The 16479-nt window shown below is 39.4% G+C and overlaps 1 protein-coding gene across 1 annotated transcript in view; it reads left to right on the top strand.

Annotated features, from left to right (window-relative positions):
• The window catches only part of pex5la (peroxisomal biogenesis factor 5-like a), a 109367-nt gene that overhangs the window by 58072 nt on the left and 34816 nt on the right, over positions 1 to 16479 (top strand). The window contains exons 3-4 of the mRNA XM_083766577.1: positions 9531 to 9642; positions 14840 to 15046. Of these exons, the coding sequence (XP_083622703.1) occupies positions 9531 to 9642; positions 14840 to 15046 (319 nt within the window). The remainder of the gene's footprint in view (positions 1 to 9530; positions 9643 to 14839; positions 15047 to 16479) is intronic.

Here is a 16479-nt window from a genome sequence, read left to right as displayed (position 1 = left end):
GCTATACTGTATGTACTGTAGCTTGCAGCATGGCATTATTAGACTAATGGTATAGCTCTCCTTACTGTTGTGAAAACAGTCTGTGCTTTTCAGTTTGTCTGTGCTTTTTTGTGTTTTGTGAATGTGTTGGTGTAGCAGAAGAATGTATACGCTTTATTGCCTGTTCTCTACTTGTTTGTGGGGTTTTTTGTGGTCCTGTGTGTGTTTTTCTATAGTTACTGTACGTACTGTACTGTACTGTGTTATGATGTAATAACCTATAATGTATTTTGTACTTGTTTAACGTCAGTGTCAATACACAGTATGTACTTCTCCATCACCACCATCAAAGATGGGTTTGCATTATGGATTTGCTTTTAAAGTTTCCACTCTTGCAGAGGCTCATTAGCCTACTGTATATGCTGACTCATCGCATACTAGAACAAGCCACAAAACATCACTATTGACTATATCAATATTGTTTTTATCATAAATGCTGAGTGTTATTTGTCATCCAAAATGGTCTTGAGAAACAAAACACCTCATGTACACATTATAATATCAACTGATCAAAGGGGCATGCAAGCAATCGAATTGCCTCCTTCCATTAAAAAAAGAAAAGCGTCCGTCCTTCATCAAGGTTAGAACGTGTCCTCAGAACAACAACACAGTCCATTCAGCATGGCTGGTACAGTTTGTACGTAGGGCAATGGTTCCAGGGACTGCCAGGGGTCCTTGAGGGGGTTCCAGGGGGCTCCCAGCAAAATGTGTTAATATAGAATCAATCATTTTAACTACCGGTTAGCTTTAACCCGTATACTGTACATTGCCTATTTGAAAATAGCCGGTCTTGTGAGCTTGTAGATCAGTACGGAGCCCCTGAGTGGCCATAGTAAGAAAAATAAATTAGCTTGTTTGAACAAGATATTATCTTGTTTGAACGAGATAATTATCTTGTTTGATCAAGATATCTTGTTCGAACAAGATGTTATCTCGTTCGAACGAGATAATTATCTTGTTCAAACGAAACCGTATTGTGGTCAAAGTTTTGTAGTCGGCGCTATAGAGCCATTAGGCCACTCCCCTTTTTGAGACGATTAAAATACGAAATTATTTGCCACTTGTGATGTGTGTGCAGTTTCACAAAAATACGCTTAGGGCTTCAAAAACGCGATTAATTTTGGATAAAATAATAATAATCATTGCGATCTCAATAGGGCTTCGCACTTGCAGTGCTTGGGCCCAAATAACACCCATAACAATGTACACGTTGCTAGATTTTACGGAAACAGTTCCCTTACTAACATTTTCTAGACCTGCTTTCTTAAAGGGCCACTTCACGCCTTTTGCAACCAGATCTTATTTTAACAGATTCTATACATAGGACGTCTGAGAACGTCATAAGGATCCCGAAATATTAGTACTATTGACGTGTGAGGACGTCCTAGCGACGTCCCAGCGACGCGGGGCGAGATAAGAATATTCAGAATTTTTCCTATTTTGTTTTTTGGCATTTCGCTTTTCGCTTGCCGTATGCTAACGCTCAGTGCAACTATTAGCTTGTCATTGACTCCCATGTTAGCGCGGCGGAAAGAATGACTCGTATCTCCTAATCCAGGGCGCTCTCCGTGGTGATGAATGGATCGATTTGCTGGCGCTTCATTTCTGCTCCTCATCCGTCTCTCCCGCAAAATATGAACGCTTTTTGGAGCGTAAAACAATATATTAAGATGATCGGGGATGTGAGGTCCCTTTGTAAAGTCAACTTTTTTAGGCAAGCGTTTCCTGTTTCATGGCTTTCAAAGTAAAAGCGATCAGACAACTCTGGCACTCTATAGCCTTTATTTTGGCACTTCCTGTACTAAATGTGTTTTAATGATGTTTAGTTAGGACACAAGACACAATTTCCTGGCATGTGTGTAATATGCATTCAAATCTACTACAAATACATTGAGTGACTGCAGTTTCTTCCAGCGGTGAAATGTCCCACACTAGCTCAATTCCCTTCAGAAGACACATACAGTAGAAGAGATCAATAGTTGTGCCACCTGCGGATATCAATAGCCCTCAACCTCTCATCAAAAGTCCAAAGGTCAAATCAGTGCAGTAATATAAGCCACATTCAACTACCGCACCCTCAATTTTGTTTCCCAACATTTGGTTTCATGCTAAGATACATCCAAAGGGCGCCCGCTGGCCAAGTGGTCAGGCTCTGGCCTGACAGCGCGTCACGTGTTCGAGTCCCGTTTGTGACGACCTTTGCTGCATGTCTCTCCCCTTCTCTCTCTCCCTCTTTCCTGTCTATCTTCACTTAATACTATCAATAAAGGCAGAAAAGCCAAAAAAATAAGATACATCCAAAGAAAATCTACAGTATATGGAATCTTGTATTTAATCTATACTTGGATGTCAAGGTTTCATGTATTATTTCAATTAGAGTTCAGATCACACAGGCTTTAAATACTGTAAAAGACCACATCAAGCTAGTGACTGGAATTGAATACACAATTTACACTCTATCCACACACTAACCACAGTGTGGTTAAGAAGATACAATCTGGTGTCCAAGCTTGGAAATTAAGAAATCGAGATGCTTATAAAAATACAAATACACTTCTTATCCTGATACACAACATACAATAATCTCTCATGTTAATTTAACTCAGACAGAACACAACTTTCCGGTGTTACTGTAAATTAAGCAATAATATGTCAACATTTTAATTACCCTTTTTAATTCTTTTTTGGTATATTCAGACAGCCAGCAATGGATTTTACTGTGAATTAAAAATATATATATCGTCATAAGGGACCTTTGTAAAGGCAACAGTTTAACAATGGCTAATCAGTGTGACTCATTTTCATGTACATTGCCACTTAACTTAACTGTTCATGAGGGACAGATAGTGGTGATCTGTGCAACATCATGACAGTATTATAAAGATTTAAGAGACAGTAGAGGATGGACCCAATGTCACAGATATGCATCCTATAATAAACAGAGCTTGCGTAATCGTGTCTCCCCATGCACACACACACACACACACACACACACACACACACACACACACACACACACACACACACACACACACACACACACACACACACACACACACACACACACACACACACACACACACACACACACACACACACACACACACACACACGGAGAGAGAGAGCGAGAGAGAGCTGGTGCCAGCCAGCATTGTTTTCAAAGAGTATCTGGTGTGCTTGAACTGTTTGCTCCAAAGTAAAACCGCATCCAAACATCGTAATTAAAGGACGATACCATAATAAATGATAACAGCTAGGGGCCACGCAATAACAAAAATCACACCTGTGTGAACAGAGTGGTGCAGGCTGCTAAACAAAAATTGCAGCTCTTCAAACCCCAGACAGAGACACACACACACACACATCGCTGCTTGCAGATATAAATCGTTCAAAATCCAGACAGAAAAAACAGGTGTAAGAATCATTTTAAACTGCTCAAAATGGCGGAAAATCTGAGGGCGGAGCTTACTGGTCAAAGTGACAGATGTGTTTCCGCATGAATCAAGACACATGTGTAAACAAAATCCATCCAATAGCCATTGCTAATTTGGAGTAAGTTTCAGCAATATTTGGCATACTGTATAAGGTTTCATAAAAATGTGACTCTGCATGTATGCGTTAGGGGCAAAAGAATATTTTTCATAAAACTGCAATTGGCTCATAAAAGCTTCATTTTTTTAATTTAAAAACAAAATACCAACATTTTCATTAGATATTATAGTCCAAAGGTCACATGTAGAAAGTTTCCCGCATATATTTCTCTCGCAGAATAAATGTTTTCAAGAGGGAGGGGTTTACCAGGCTAGGTACATACAGTACATATCTTGCTCTTTCATAAACCCTTTCCCCATCCTCTGCCCGCCTCCCCTGAGTCCCCGCACCTCTACTCCCTAGGACTCGTATGCGTTAGTAACTGCCTGGTGTACTGCATGTCTCCCTTGACAACAACATCTGAGAGGTACCTCAGAGTCTTGCCCGAGTGGCACAATTAGCCAGAGTTTTCTGTTACCTAATTATCTGGATTATCCCTGAAGCACTTGTGCGGTCAGGGAAAAGTGGCGGTGTGGTTCGCATATAGGAAAAGAACAAAAAGGTACAAAATGGGTAATAGACAGCAACGGGGAGGGAAAGGTAACTAACTATCATGTCAAGTGCTCGTCAAGGACAAACCACAGAAGCTCTCCTGGGTTCTTCTTGCAGAGGGACACTGAACCGATAATTGGCATCGGCAGGGTTCCATTTGTGAAAAGAAATATATATACTGTAGCGCAGATAGCAGATTGTGACAGGAGTTTTAAAAAATTGCCCAAAATAGATATAAACATAAAACATATGAATCTACTGTACATTTCCCTAAAGTAAATACATGTTTATGCATATTTGATCTGAAAAGCAGAGGCAGAGAAGCAGAGGCAGCATGGATTGCCCTCCCTGGAGCAAATTGAAAAGATGTGTTGCATGTTGCATCTTCCATCTCCTGTAGCTGGATGATTAGCCTAGTTGGGGAAGGTCTGCTAATGAAAAATAATAGTATAGATAGAATAGCATCGTTAGTCAGAATTTCGCCCCAGTGGCAATTAGAAGAGGTGCTTTGAAGCATCTTTTTTACGTGGTAAATGTGATAAAAATGTTGAATGATGCAAATAACATGAGGTCCTCTGTCAGTGTCAGTAGCCTCCTGCTCCCTATTGCCCCTATTGCATATGCATATGCCCCGAGCCCAGCGCAGTAGTATATTAGTATCGCAACGCGAGGCTACCTGCTCCCAGTGGCAATGTGGTACTGTGACCTTGTCTCCTCAGTTCATTGGCACCTGCCACCTACTATACAGCAATCTGAATTTAAAACAGTGTTCTTTTTAAACTAGCTTGATCGACAAAATACTAAACAGATTTTATTTATTTATTTATTATGTAAGTTAAGCAAATTTTACTTTTGTTCTGTACAAATGTGCCAGTGTTGGCAATATCTTTGCCCCTCAGTGACACTGACACTCTGGGCTCTCGGCTATAATTCTGTCTTCCTGTCTCAATGTTTTCTCAGGACACATGCCAGAGCAAACTTCCACTTTGACTGTCAGTGCATTTGACTGTAGCTATATGCTGTCAGCGCATATACTGTCCTTACAGTAAGTCATGCCATACAGTCAAGGCATCAAGAAACATTCTATTCATAAGATTTCCGCTTATACATGTAGGTGTCGCGTATCGCAAGTGAAGAAAAAGGCATTCAAGGACACCTTTTATATTCATGGGGTAATTTTCTCTTCTTTTTAATACCCTTTTTAATACACACAATAACTCCCAGCTGTACTCGGCAGACACAGAAAACACTGACAGATGCTTTACTATAATCACCATGCCAGCTGTGCTGCTGTTGTACTGTATGTGCACATGATTCATGGGCTGTATTTTGCGTGTCTTAAGTACCAGGTCTTATTACCTAACTTGAGTAAACTAAAGACCTGGAGGCGTGATCAATGCTCTTTGGCCACTCAGAATAGCCAAATGGCATTGATCACGCCTCCAGGTCTTTAGTTTACTCAAGTTAGGTAATAAGACCTGGTACTTAAGACACGCAAAATACAGCCATGGACTCAACTGACTTAATTCTCCTACTGTAGCTCTGCCGCTCTCTGCCCCGCGCTTAATTCTTTCTTTCATGAAAATGTATTTCACCCACTGATTTACACCTGTACATTTGTGATGCGACAATAAAACTAAACTAAAATAACTATAATGGAAGGTTCACAATCCATTCATAAACAAGGGCATTGATTGACCCCATGACCCTTAATAATAATCAAAAACTACTACCCAGGGTGTTAAAGCCAACACAACCTTGTGTGTGTGTGTGTGTGTGTGTGGCTGTGTGTATGTGTGTGTGTGTGTGTGTGTGTGTGTGTGTGTGTGTGTGTGTGTGTGTGTGTGTGTGTGTGTGTGTGTGTGTGTGTGTGCGCGCGTGTGCACGCGTGTGTGTGTATGAGAGAGAGAGAGAGAGAGAGAGAGAGAGAGAGAACGGGTGAATGATCCCTCCAAGGATGTATATTTGTATAGATACTGGTGGATAAAGACAGCCCTTTGTATTTCTTTGCTATACTTTCACTAAAGGCCCGTCTTTAGCTGCTAATTACTGAGTAGAAGTAGAGTTACTGGCTTTGCTGGCTGGGGTGAACTTCTTTCATAATGTCATTGAGCGTGTGCAGATGTGGCCCAAAGCTCAGCTAAACTAAAGGAGTTTTCTTCAAGCAACATGAGCTGTGAGGCATTCATTATTTATAACCTTTTAGTGACCGATTCAATGGATTCAGTACAAAATGTACTGTAATGCATGCATGGAAACTGAAAAAGAGACGTTAGATTAGGACCATGCACAGCAAGTAAAATAATGGTTACTTTAACAGAACAGCCCAACCCGCCCCTGACCCCTATTACTTAATATAGTCAGTATTTTTGGGGCATATGAAGAAATTATAGTTATAGTATAACACCTTACAATAACGACCTGTTATAAAGCATTTATAAACATTTATAATCGTTTGTAGATGAGTAATAATCATGAACAATCATTGTTGACATCCGTAAATGTTTACCTAAACATGTATAACTATGTTTAAACATAATTTATATGTTATTAGTAAGGTATTAGTAAGTAGTAAACTATTCACATAGTTATAAATGTTTAGGTAAACATTTACGGATGTCAATAAACAGTCTGTTCATGATTATTACTCATCTACAAACTGCTTATAAATGTTTATAAATGCTTTATAACAGGTCGTTATTGTAAAGTGTTACCAATAATTCTAAAAGAGTGGCAAAAGCTTTTGCACACTGGTGCTTCTTACTTACTTCTATTACTCACCTTTATTGCACAGCTTTTTTTATATGAAATGTTGTACTGTGTTTGCATGTTTTTGATTGTTATTGTATTTACTGCTATTTCATTTTTATTGTTATCTGTGAAGCACTTTGTAAACTTGTTTTTGGAAAGGTCCTATATAAATAGTTATTATTATTATAATTATTACTTGAGAGGTGACGGCTTCCAGGAGATCCATTCATTGTGTGCTGCCTCATTCTGTGGTTGGTAATTAATTTTTTAGCACCTTCATTAAGATTCTGCATGTGAGCAGTGCCCTGGAGAGTAGGGATGACAACATGTCATGTTTCCCCTCTACATGCGGCGTTATGTAAACGCCAAACAAACTGACAACAATGGTAGTTTGTCCTTTTCTGCACAAAACATGAAGCGCAGGTTGGCAAATGAATGCCAGCTGCACCTCAGCAGCGGTCTCAGGGTGATAATGGACTGTAAGTAATCTGTGGTGCAGTCATGCTGGCATGCTGGCAGATACACCGCAAAATCCTTAGTGTTAGTTTATCCATTCATCAACACTGAGAGTGTATAAATGTAACCAACATGTGTACACTGTCAGAGTTTAATGAATACTGAGGATTTTACGGTGTACAGTCCGTGACACCTCTTTAGCAATTAAGGAGATTAACTTTTTGCCTGGGTTTGAGAGTGAAATAAACAGAGGCTAATAGCTTCATAATTACACGTGACACTCTACTGGAGCCTCTCACGCTGTAGCAGTAGCAGATGGATCCCTTTCAGAGATACAACAGAGGGTTTGTCTGACTGTTTTCATTTCATACATACATGCATTAGGGATGTCTCCATTTTTTACGGATCCGATCTTTATATTTGTATACAACACCTATATGCCATATTACAATAGTATAATATACAAAATCACAGACTCACTATATCCAGTCTAATATGATATGGATATAATATTGATGCACTGTCCATGCACCAAAAGGCCTAAAGTGATTACAAAAATAAAAACATCAGTATTGTGTACTGTAGACCATGGTTAGGCCATGGTCATGCTAAATGCCATAATGAGGTGCAAAATATGCTACAAAAACAGACTTAAATAAACACCATGCTAGTAATCAAGTACACACCACCTTCAAAGTGAATTAACTCTTCTTCTAGCCAGGAGAGCTAAGGGACGAAATGCTTTGGTTTGGCAGCTCAAATCAGGTCATGATTTTTAAGCAAACTTGGGCACACACTGAATGGGAAGTACTATATACAGTAAACACACTTTGAATTTAAACTTGACTAAGATTGCCATTTTACACATTTCTGTATACTAATAATAACGAACTATGTCAATAACATTTGATATGCTCTTCTTCAAATGGTAACCGCCCGGAATGCTCGGCCCAAAACACCCTTCTCATTTCTTCTGTGGACAGCTTGTCCCCAACAGTTTTTGTTCCCAGCGGTTCTTGTTCACAGCGGTTCTTGTCCCTAGCGGTTTTTGTATTCTTGTGTTTGTTTTATTGAGGTTAAACTACGTTTAGGGATAGGCATAGTTTCACTGAGGTTAAGTTCAGGCAAAAGGTTAGGTTTAGGCATAGTTTCAATGAGGTTAAGTTCAGGAATAAGGTTTGGTTTAGGCATAGTTTTACTGAGGTTACATTAAGGAATAAGGTTAGGTTACTTGCCCTGATGAAGACTCTTTTTGAGCCGAAACATGTTGGATTATTTTAACCAATAAAACATAATTTTATCCATCCTCTCAGCATTTTTTAACCTTGAGTGCTCGGATCGCCGCCTTTTCTTTAGTATTTACTGAGGTCCAGGAATTGTTCTGGAAATCTAACCAGTGGTGGAAAGTACATTTTCTTAAATACTGTACTTAAATACATTTTTGAGGTATCTGTACTTTACTTGAGTATTTCCAATTTATTTTACTTTAACTTTAATCTCAGATCCAAATACAGGTATTGTACTTTTACTCCACTACATTTATTTGACAGCTTTAGTTATTAGTTATTTTGTAGATTTTAATTATTCTTACAAAACAACATACGTTAACCACTTCAGCCCTGAATACATTTTGGCGATGCGATGCATTGTGAGCTCGTAGATCTGCTAATTTCAAAAGATTTTTATACATTTGAAAACTTTAAATGAAACATTCTGCATAAAGAGTACTTCCTACATCATACAGTATTCCTACATTGCAGTATTGATACTTTTACTTTAGCAAAACATTTGATTACTTTTTCCACTACTGCATGGGAGTTGGGCTCAAACACTGACTCAAGGGGTCAGAAGGCTAAACATCACTTTGGTTCTGGTTGACATTCACATGAAAAGGTCACGTCTCCGTCAGAAACAAGGCTGAGCCATATGGACAAAATCAAATACCACAAAAATATTTTAGCTTTTACCTCAATATTGATATCGTGACAATCATATCGCATTGTGTGATGAGGTTTCATAATATAACTTTTCTTTTATTCTGAAATTATAGAATAAACGATTAAAACCAGGTAACCTATCACAGTATTACGATATCCAAAATCCCAGACAATATATCTCGTCTCATAATATCACGATCATACAAGATCGATACAATATTGATATATTGCTCTGAGCTGTCCTGTCTGTTTGTCTGGTTACAGCTGGTGAGTGAACAACAAGAAAGCCGCCCGCTCCTGAGTCCCTCCATCGATGATTTTCTCTGTGAGACCAAGTGTGACGGGCTCTCCCGCCCTGTGACTTCAAACACAGCTGGTAGAGTACAACACATTTCCTGCATGATACCCATTCTGACCTGAGATCAGATTCTAAAAATGTCTTCTACATCCCGACAGTTTTCTGAAAAAGCTATGTTTCTATGTCAGTCGTTATTCGATTTTTCAAAAATAGCAGACCTACAAGCTCGTAGCGCGCCACTCGGTGGCGCGATATGAGCTTGTAGATCTGCTATTTTTCAATAGCAAAAGCATGACATGATGCTAACACCAAAAGGGGTTCCCGCCTAATGGGTTAACCGTTTTTAAATCCATGAGCAGGTTTCCATGCCTCTGCTTTTGATATCTCTCCCTTATGGTCATTCATTTTTATCGCCGGTGTTTATCTATTGTTGAAATCGTAAGGTAAAATTTTTTGTCATCACTCCACTCTTACCTGCATCTGTGTTTCATGCCTATATACTGTGATGCTGCTATGACTGAATTTCCCTCGAGATCATTAAAGGTCTATCTACCTACCTACAGTATACGTATATCCATCTATCTTTTGGTTAATGTACAGCAATCTACACCGTAAAAGCCTGAGTGTTAATTTAAGTCTAAGATTGTGTGGGTCCATTTGGTTACATTTGTACGCTCTCAGAGTTTCAGACAAATAAGGGTCTATTTCACTGCACTGGCTTCCGGTTGTTTTTAGGATTGATTTAAAAATAATTTTACTTGTGTATAAAGCTCTCAATGGTCTCGCACCTTCCTACCTACATGAATGCCTGCCTAAATATGTCCCAAACCGCCCCCTAAGGTCTTCCACTGCTGGCCTGCTCGCTTTGCCTAAAGAAATGGCAACAAAAAAATACGGGGAAGCAGCTTTTTGCTTCTACGGGCCGCCGGCATGGAACAAGCTTTGTGTAAAGCACTTTGAGCTGCATTTCATGTCATGAAAGGTGCTATACAAATAAAGTTTTATTATTATTATTATTTGGTTCCATTTGTACACTCTCAGAGTTACAGACAAGCAAGGGTCCATTTGGTTACATTTGAAGTTTTGAACATAATTAGAATTAACACTGATGATTTTACTGCATACAAGACATGGACATATTTTCCGTATGGGGATACGTACGCTGGGACATCTCAGCATCACTGCAAATACAACAACAAATTGGGGCATTGTTGTTGCCATGAAGATCTTAATTGAAGGTTTTTGCTGAAGTCAGATGGTGATTTGATTTGATTTTGGTAAAAGATATGTGAGCAAAATCACAATACAACTTAAACCCAGGATAGCACATCAAAGCGTAATGAAACACTTATATCACTTGTTTCCAATGTAGTCCTGCTGGTTACTGTCCTGCTGTTCTATAAGACAATAATATATTGTAGCTGATAGCCGATATTCAAAATGGCTGACATAAAAAAGGCTGCCGTGATTATGAGAGTTGAAATACAGAACTACTGCCAACCAGTTTATTGTCTCCCACTGTTCCTTCAACTTCATGTTCAAAATCACTGCTGTCAGGGGAAAGCAAGGTGTTTCTAAACGTCAGAATATGAGAATAACAGCCTTTCTTTCAGCTTCACAACCAGTCCTTTTTTTAGATGGGTTTCAGGAGCATGCTGAGATGAAGGAAACCTTGAATTCAAGTAAGAAAAATAAGACATAAGACGTAAGGTTCGCTTAAAAAACAAAAAAACAAAAACGTTATACTTCAAAGCACCACAGGCGCTTTCATTTAATTAATTAATAAATACTCTGACCACAAAAAGCCCACATAATACCCATAGAATAAGAATGCATGCATACATTAAAATATAGGCGGAACATAGCCTAATAGATTCAGCATCGACATTGTGAAATGTCGATGCTGAAATAATGTGAAATAATCACATTGCAATGGATGCACATTTAAGGCAATCATCTATTTCGGCTCATGGTAATTCCATTCCAGTGACATTTCAGCATTGTAGGTGAAATATTAGAAATGTACTGGCAGTGATATGAAGCCTTATTCTCCTTCCTTTCTAGACATCACCTTTCTTTCACCCACTTTTCACCCATTATCCCCCCTGATCATGGACTCTATTTGATTGATGAGTAATGGCGTCATGTTGAGTCATTGGAAATATGAATACATTAAAGGGGAATACCGACATTGAATTATGACATTAATATACCTTAGAGTTCTTGTGTGGAAATAATAACCCCCCCTTGGCCCCTTCGGTTTAGCCTATAACTGGAGGTCTAGAACGTGTGGTCATGTGATCAGTGACATCACAATGGTGTACTATTTGGCCTGCAGAGTAGGCTAAACAGAAGGGGGAGACTTTGTATTATTTCCACACAACAACTCTAAGCTATACATAGTTCAGTGCAGGGAGGCAAGGAAGCAACCAGCAATCAGACCTGATGAAGACCATATAGGTCGAAACACGTCGGTTCAATAACATTTTCCTCCTTTTTAACTATTAAGTGTACCCGGATCTCCGTTTTTTCTATATACATATAGTTCAATGTTGATGAAAATGAGTGGTATTCTGGGTAGCATATGGCTCGCATCATAAAACAGAGAGACGGTAGTTGACAAAGGAAGGTGGAGAACGTTGTGTTCACAGGCTCATCATTTCAAGCGCAGTCAAGTGCATCAAAACAACTCTCTAACCGTCTGTTCTTCCGGCGCATGTCATTAATTCCGTACGCTGCTACAAGACATCGTCTTCCTGTTCTCTTCAAGTGTGTCTCTGATTTCTAATTACAGTTACAGCATCTGAAGGGTGCAGATTTTGAATACTACTGCACATTTTAATTACCTGGAGATTACTTTCAATAGCTCTTCCAAGTTGTTTGTCATAAACAGCAGGGTGTTATTGCTGCATGTTATGCATTGAAGTGTATTACACACACACACACACACACACACACACACACACACACACACACACACACACACACACACACACACACACACACACACACACACACACACACACACACACACACACACACACACATTACACAAATCACACTTGTGTGAAGTGAGGGGCGCTCTTATCATCATACATCCACAGACATCACATTCCATGCTCAGCCAATCAAATCATTTCCGTGGTACAAAGACACAAAGCTGGTCATAGGAGAGGCTGAATGGGCTCATTAAACTAAGCAGTAACATGTCTGATATAGCTTGTTGAATTGTTCTGTTTTGGTATAGAGTTCCCAAATAGGTCAGCATGTGCTGATAAATAATGAAAATGCATTTAACTTTACTGGAAAATAATCAAATTCACTTTTAAATTACTATAATAACTATAAAGTTATAAGTGGTGTTGAACTTTGGGTCATATAGCTACTGTAGGCCTACTTGGGTACTGTATGATATACTGTCAGTCCAAATATTGTGCTCCGAGTTTCTCCCTGGAAATAAAATGTCTGGGAGGCTATGCTCTGAGTCTGAACACAGAAACAGAAATCGTTTTTTCTGTTGTTTCTTTTTTAATAGAGGGTTTAACAACGGCTTGGCTTCCCTGTGCAATCTATAACTTTAACTAGGGGTGCAGTTTGTGAATGACATGTGTCTGTGCAGTCCTTGGGATATGGAGCCTAATATTTCCACGAGTACTTCTAGCCAGTCTGGAGCCATTTGTATTTTGGAAATTATTGTTTGGGTAAAACATTGGGAGACATACATACACTAGTACTGGGGCATAGCCTACATACTGCACAGATGGATGACCTTAGGTGCAGCACCAGCTGAATGTTTCCCAAATGACTGCATTACTCATTCCTTTAACAGGGTAATAAAAGAAGAAAAGGGGGCAAATACCAGACCACTGTACTTCATCATTAATAATAAATTTGTATTTGAGGAAAAACAAAGCAAAAAGGAATGATCAGTCAATTTAGAACATCAATTGTTCTATTGCAATCTGGCAAATTAGAGTGCTTTCCTTTTATACTGTATGTACAGTAGGCTAGTCTTCAAAGATGATGTTATTTTTAGTGTTTCTGTGTGTGTGTGTGTGTGTGTGTGCGTGCGTGCGTGCGTGCGTGCGTGCGTGCGTGCGTGCGTGCGTGCGTCGACCATAGTTGCAATGTCCTTTACACCTCAGCTTCGTCTATTGCTACACTCTTCTACATGAATGATGAAGCAATAATATAATATTAGTTTTAATAAAAACTACCGTAAATCACAGAACATAAAACTCTTCCATTCACAGGATATGTACTGTAGATAAATGCAGTTAAGCATATATTGCTTAAGTTATTTTCTGAAAATGTTTTCTGAAAAACTTCAAAAATATTTATATAGCAGCATCAAAATGTTTACATTTTTGAATACTGTACATACTGTACAGAACCCAAATATGGGTTCCCGGCCCGAGGGGGTAAAACACCAAAAGGGGTTCCCGCCCAGAATAACCTGGGATTAAACGGCTTAATAATTGACCACTCTGGAATTAGACCCCTCTCCAATTTTGGAGGTCTAAGGACCCAAACAGTCTTTAGTGCTGCTGATAGCGCTATGTTTGGTGCCGAAAAAAGTGTAGATCACAAAATAAGTGAAATATTCAAATATACGCTCATCATAACCACAGCGTCCAAAGTCGCACTATGTAGTTTTGGGAAGAGAAATGTCGTATATAACAATTTCACAAAAGTTAGGAACTGACTTGAAGAGTGAAGAACCAACGAGGCAAAATAAATTCTCTATCGCCTCAAACAACTTTCCAACGATCCATCTTTACTCTTTGAACAGTTGTTTTAGCTTTAGTTTTGATACGTTATTGCTCCCCAGGAACAATTTGTCTTACAGAAGCAAACATCAAAGACACAATAAGTGAACCAGACCCGGATGCACAATATTAACATATTTGACGATATGCAATCATTTCCATTTTGGTTGGTATTTTGACTTTTCATTGCAATACCATGTGTCTTTACCTAAGGTCTTTTCACACATGTTAATTCATGTGCCTAGTAATGAATGCCCAATACGAGGCAGCTAGGGAGGTGTGACGCGACTAGGGGACACAAACCCGTGAAACTCGCACACACCCGCCAATTGAAATGTATTGAAGTCGTTTATATCAATTATATGTCACTCCCCATGTGAAAAGACATGTACTGTGTTCTGTGATGCTTGGCAGAGATGCAGACATTTTAGTACCTGTCCTGATTTATTACTAAGCGGCGTGACATATTAGGCATAATTTCCATGTCCGCTTCCCCCCCTTTATAGTTCTGTCTTCAACCTTGGACCTTTTGGATCTCAGTGAACCCGGTGAGAGGAGAAACAGCAAGGACAGCAGGAGTTCCCTGTCTTCCCGTGGGGAGGGCCAGAGGAGCAACCCTCACCGAAAGAAGATTGACGATACCGAGCTGATACAAGTGGACATCGAGCAGACAGGCATCAGAAACACTCCCGAGCGAGCATCACTAGACTCAGGTAGAGGAGCTTTCACAATAATCGGTTTCTTTCTGTCAAAGCTGGAATCAGGAACATTGTACGACCCCAGTGGAATTAATGAGTTTGTCTCTGACATTGGTACAAAGACAAAAGAGAGTTTCCATCCACAGCAGAACATGCAACACTTTTTGGTACAATTTGGTACAAAGGACAAAAAGGCCTGTGCCAGACAGAGCAGATGGCAGACTGTGACATGCTATCCTACTGTACATGTCATATTCTGCACGAGTTGGATGTTTTTAGCATACAGTAGATTTATGAGTAGAGAGAATTGTATTGACTGTCCAACCCATTGTAGTTATACACAACAAATAATTATACTGCACATTCACAATATGGTCTCTTTGAATAGTCTCATAAAATAATGGACATCAATTACCAAATTAAATTAAATTCAGTTCAGTTCATTAAGTCAGTCAACTTGTGGAAATGGAAAAACATTTCTCTTAGGGTCAAGATGGAACACACAAACCATCAATTCCCCTTTCCCACCCACGTTATGAAAGCCTTCCTCATCATTCTCAGTGGGGCTGACCTTGTGCATGTTCAAGGTAGACCAAGTCACCAAGGGATGATCCTACAATTCCCTGCAACAGAAGCAAGCATCTTAAAAAGGCATTAAGAGGAAATGGCCGATTAGTTTCCCATTTGCCAGTTGAAAAGGTTAAAGTCTATAAATGAGCCCTAATAATGCAGCCTGAGTCATGGTCTGAGTCACTCAGTTAGATTAATTACAGCCCTGGTGGCTTTATCATCTACAAGCAAAAAGTTCATGTCCTGAAAATGTGTCCAGGTGGTGCTGTTTAGATGCCTCCAGGACTAGTTATCTGGACATGATGTTCTTATCTCCAATTCTCCATCAGTGTTATTCTCTGACTGTGTGTTTGAGAATGAGCATCAGAACATGAATGGCCTGCAGCACCGCTCAGTGCAATTTAGGCATTAGCAGATGCTTATTCAGACTCAGAGTAACATAAAGCGTGCAAGATTGGAGTAAAGATCAGAGTAAGTGCACCTTAGTCAATAAACAATTGGCCCAGGCCGTAGCGTAACGGTCTGGGCACCGGACTGGTAATCCAGTCGCAGTGTGCCGCGGGTTCGACTCCCGGACCCGACACGGCCTTTACTGCATGTCATCCCCCCATCTCTCTCCCGTTTCCTGTCAGCCTACTGTCTGTCCCTTCAAAAAAATCAATAAAAGGCGTAAGCCGCAAAAAAAATATCTTAAAAATAAAAAAATAAAAAAATAAACAATTGGGTAAATGGTTCAGTAAATAAAAAAGAAAGCAGATAAACATCAAACCAAGCAACTTAATACTATTTTAAATAAAGTACAAGCAAACAGCAGCACACATCTGATCTAAGTAAGAGCAAAGCATATGTGAGCATGTATCTACATACATATGAGAAAC

The sequence above is a fragment of the Protomyctophum parallelum genome (assembly GCF_964188405.1).
Source record: "Protomyctophum parallelum genome assembly, chromosome: 6".
NCBI lineage: Eukaryota > Metazoa > Chordata > Actinopteri > Myctophiformes > Myctophidae > Protomyctophum > Protomyctophum parallelum.
The sequence above is the reverse complement of the archived record's forward strand: the minus strand, read 5'-3'. Positions and strand labels throughout refer to the sequence as shown.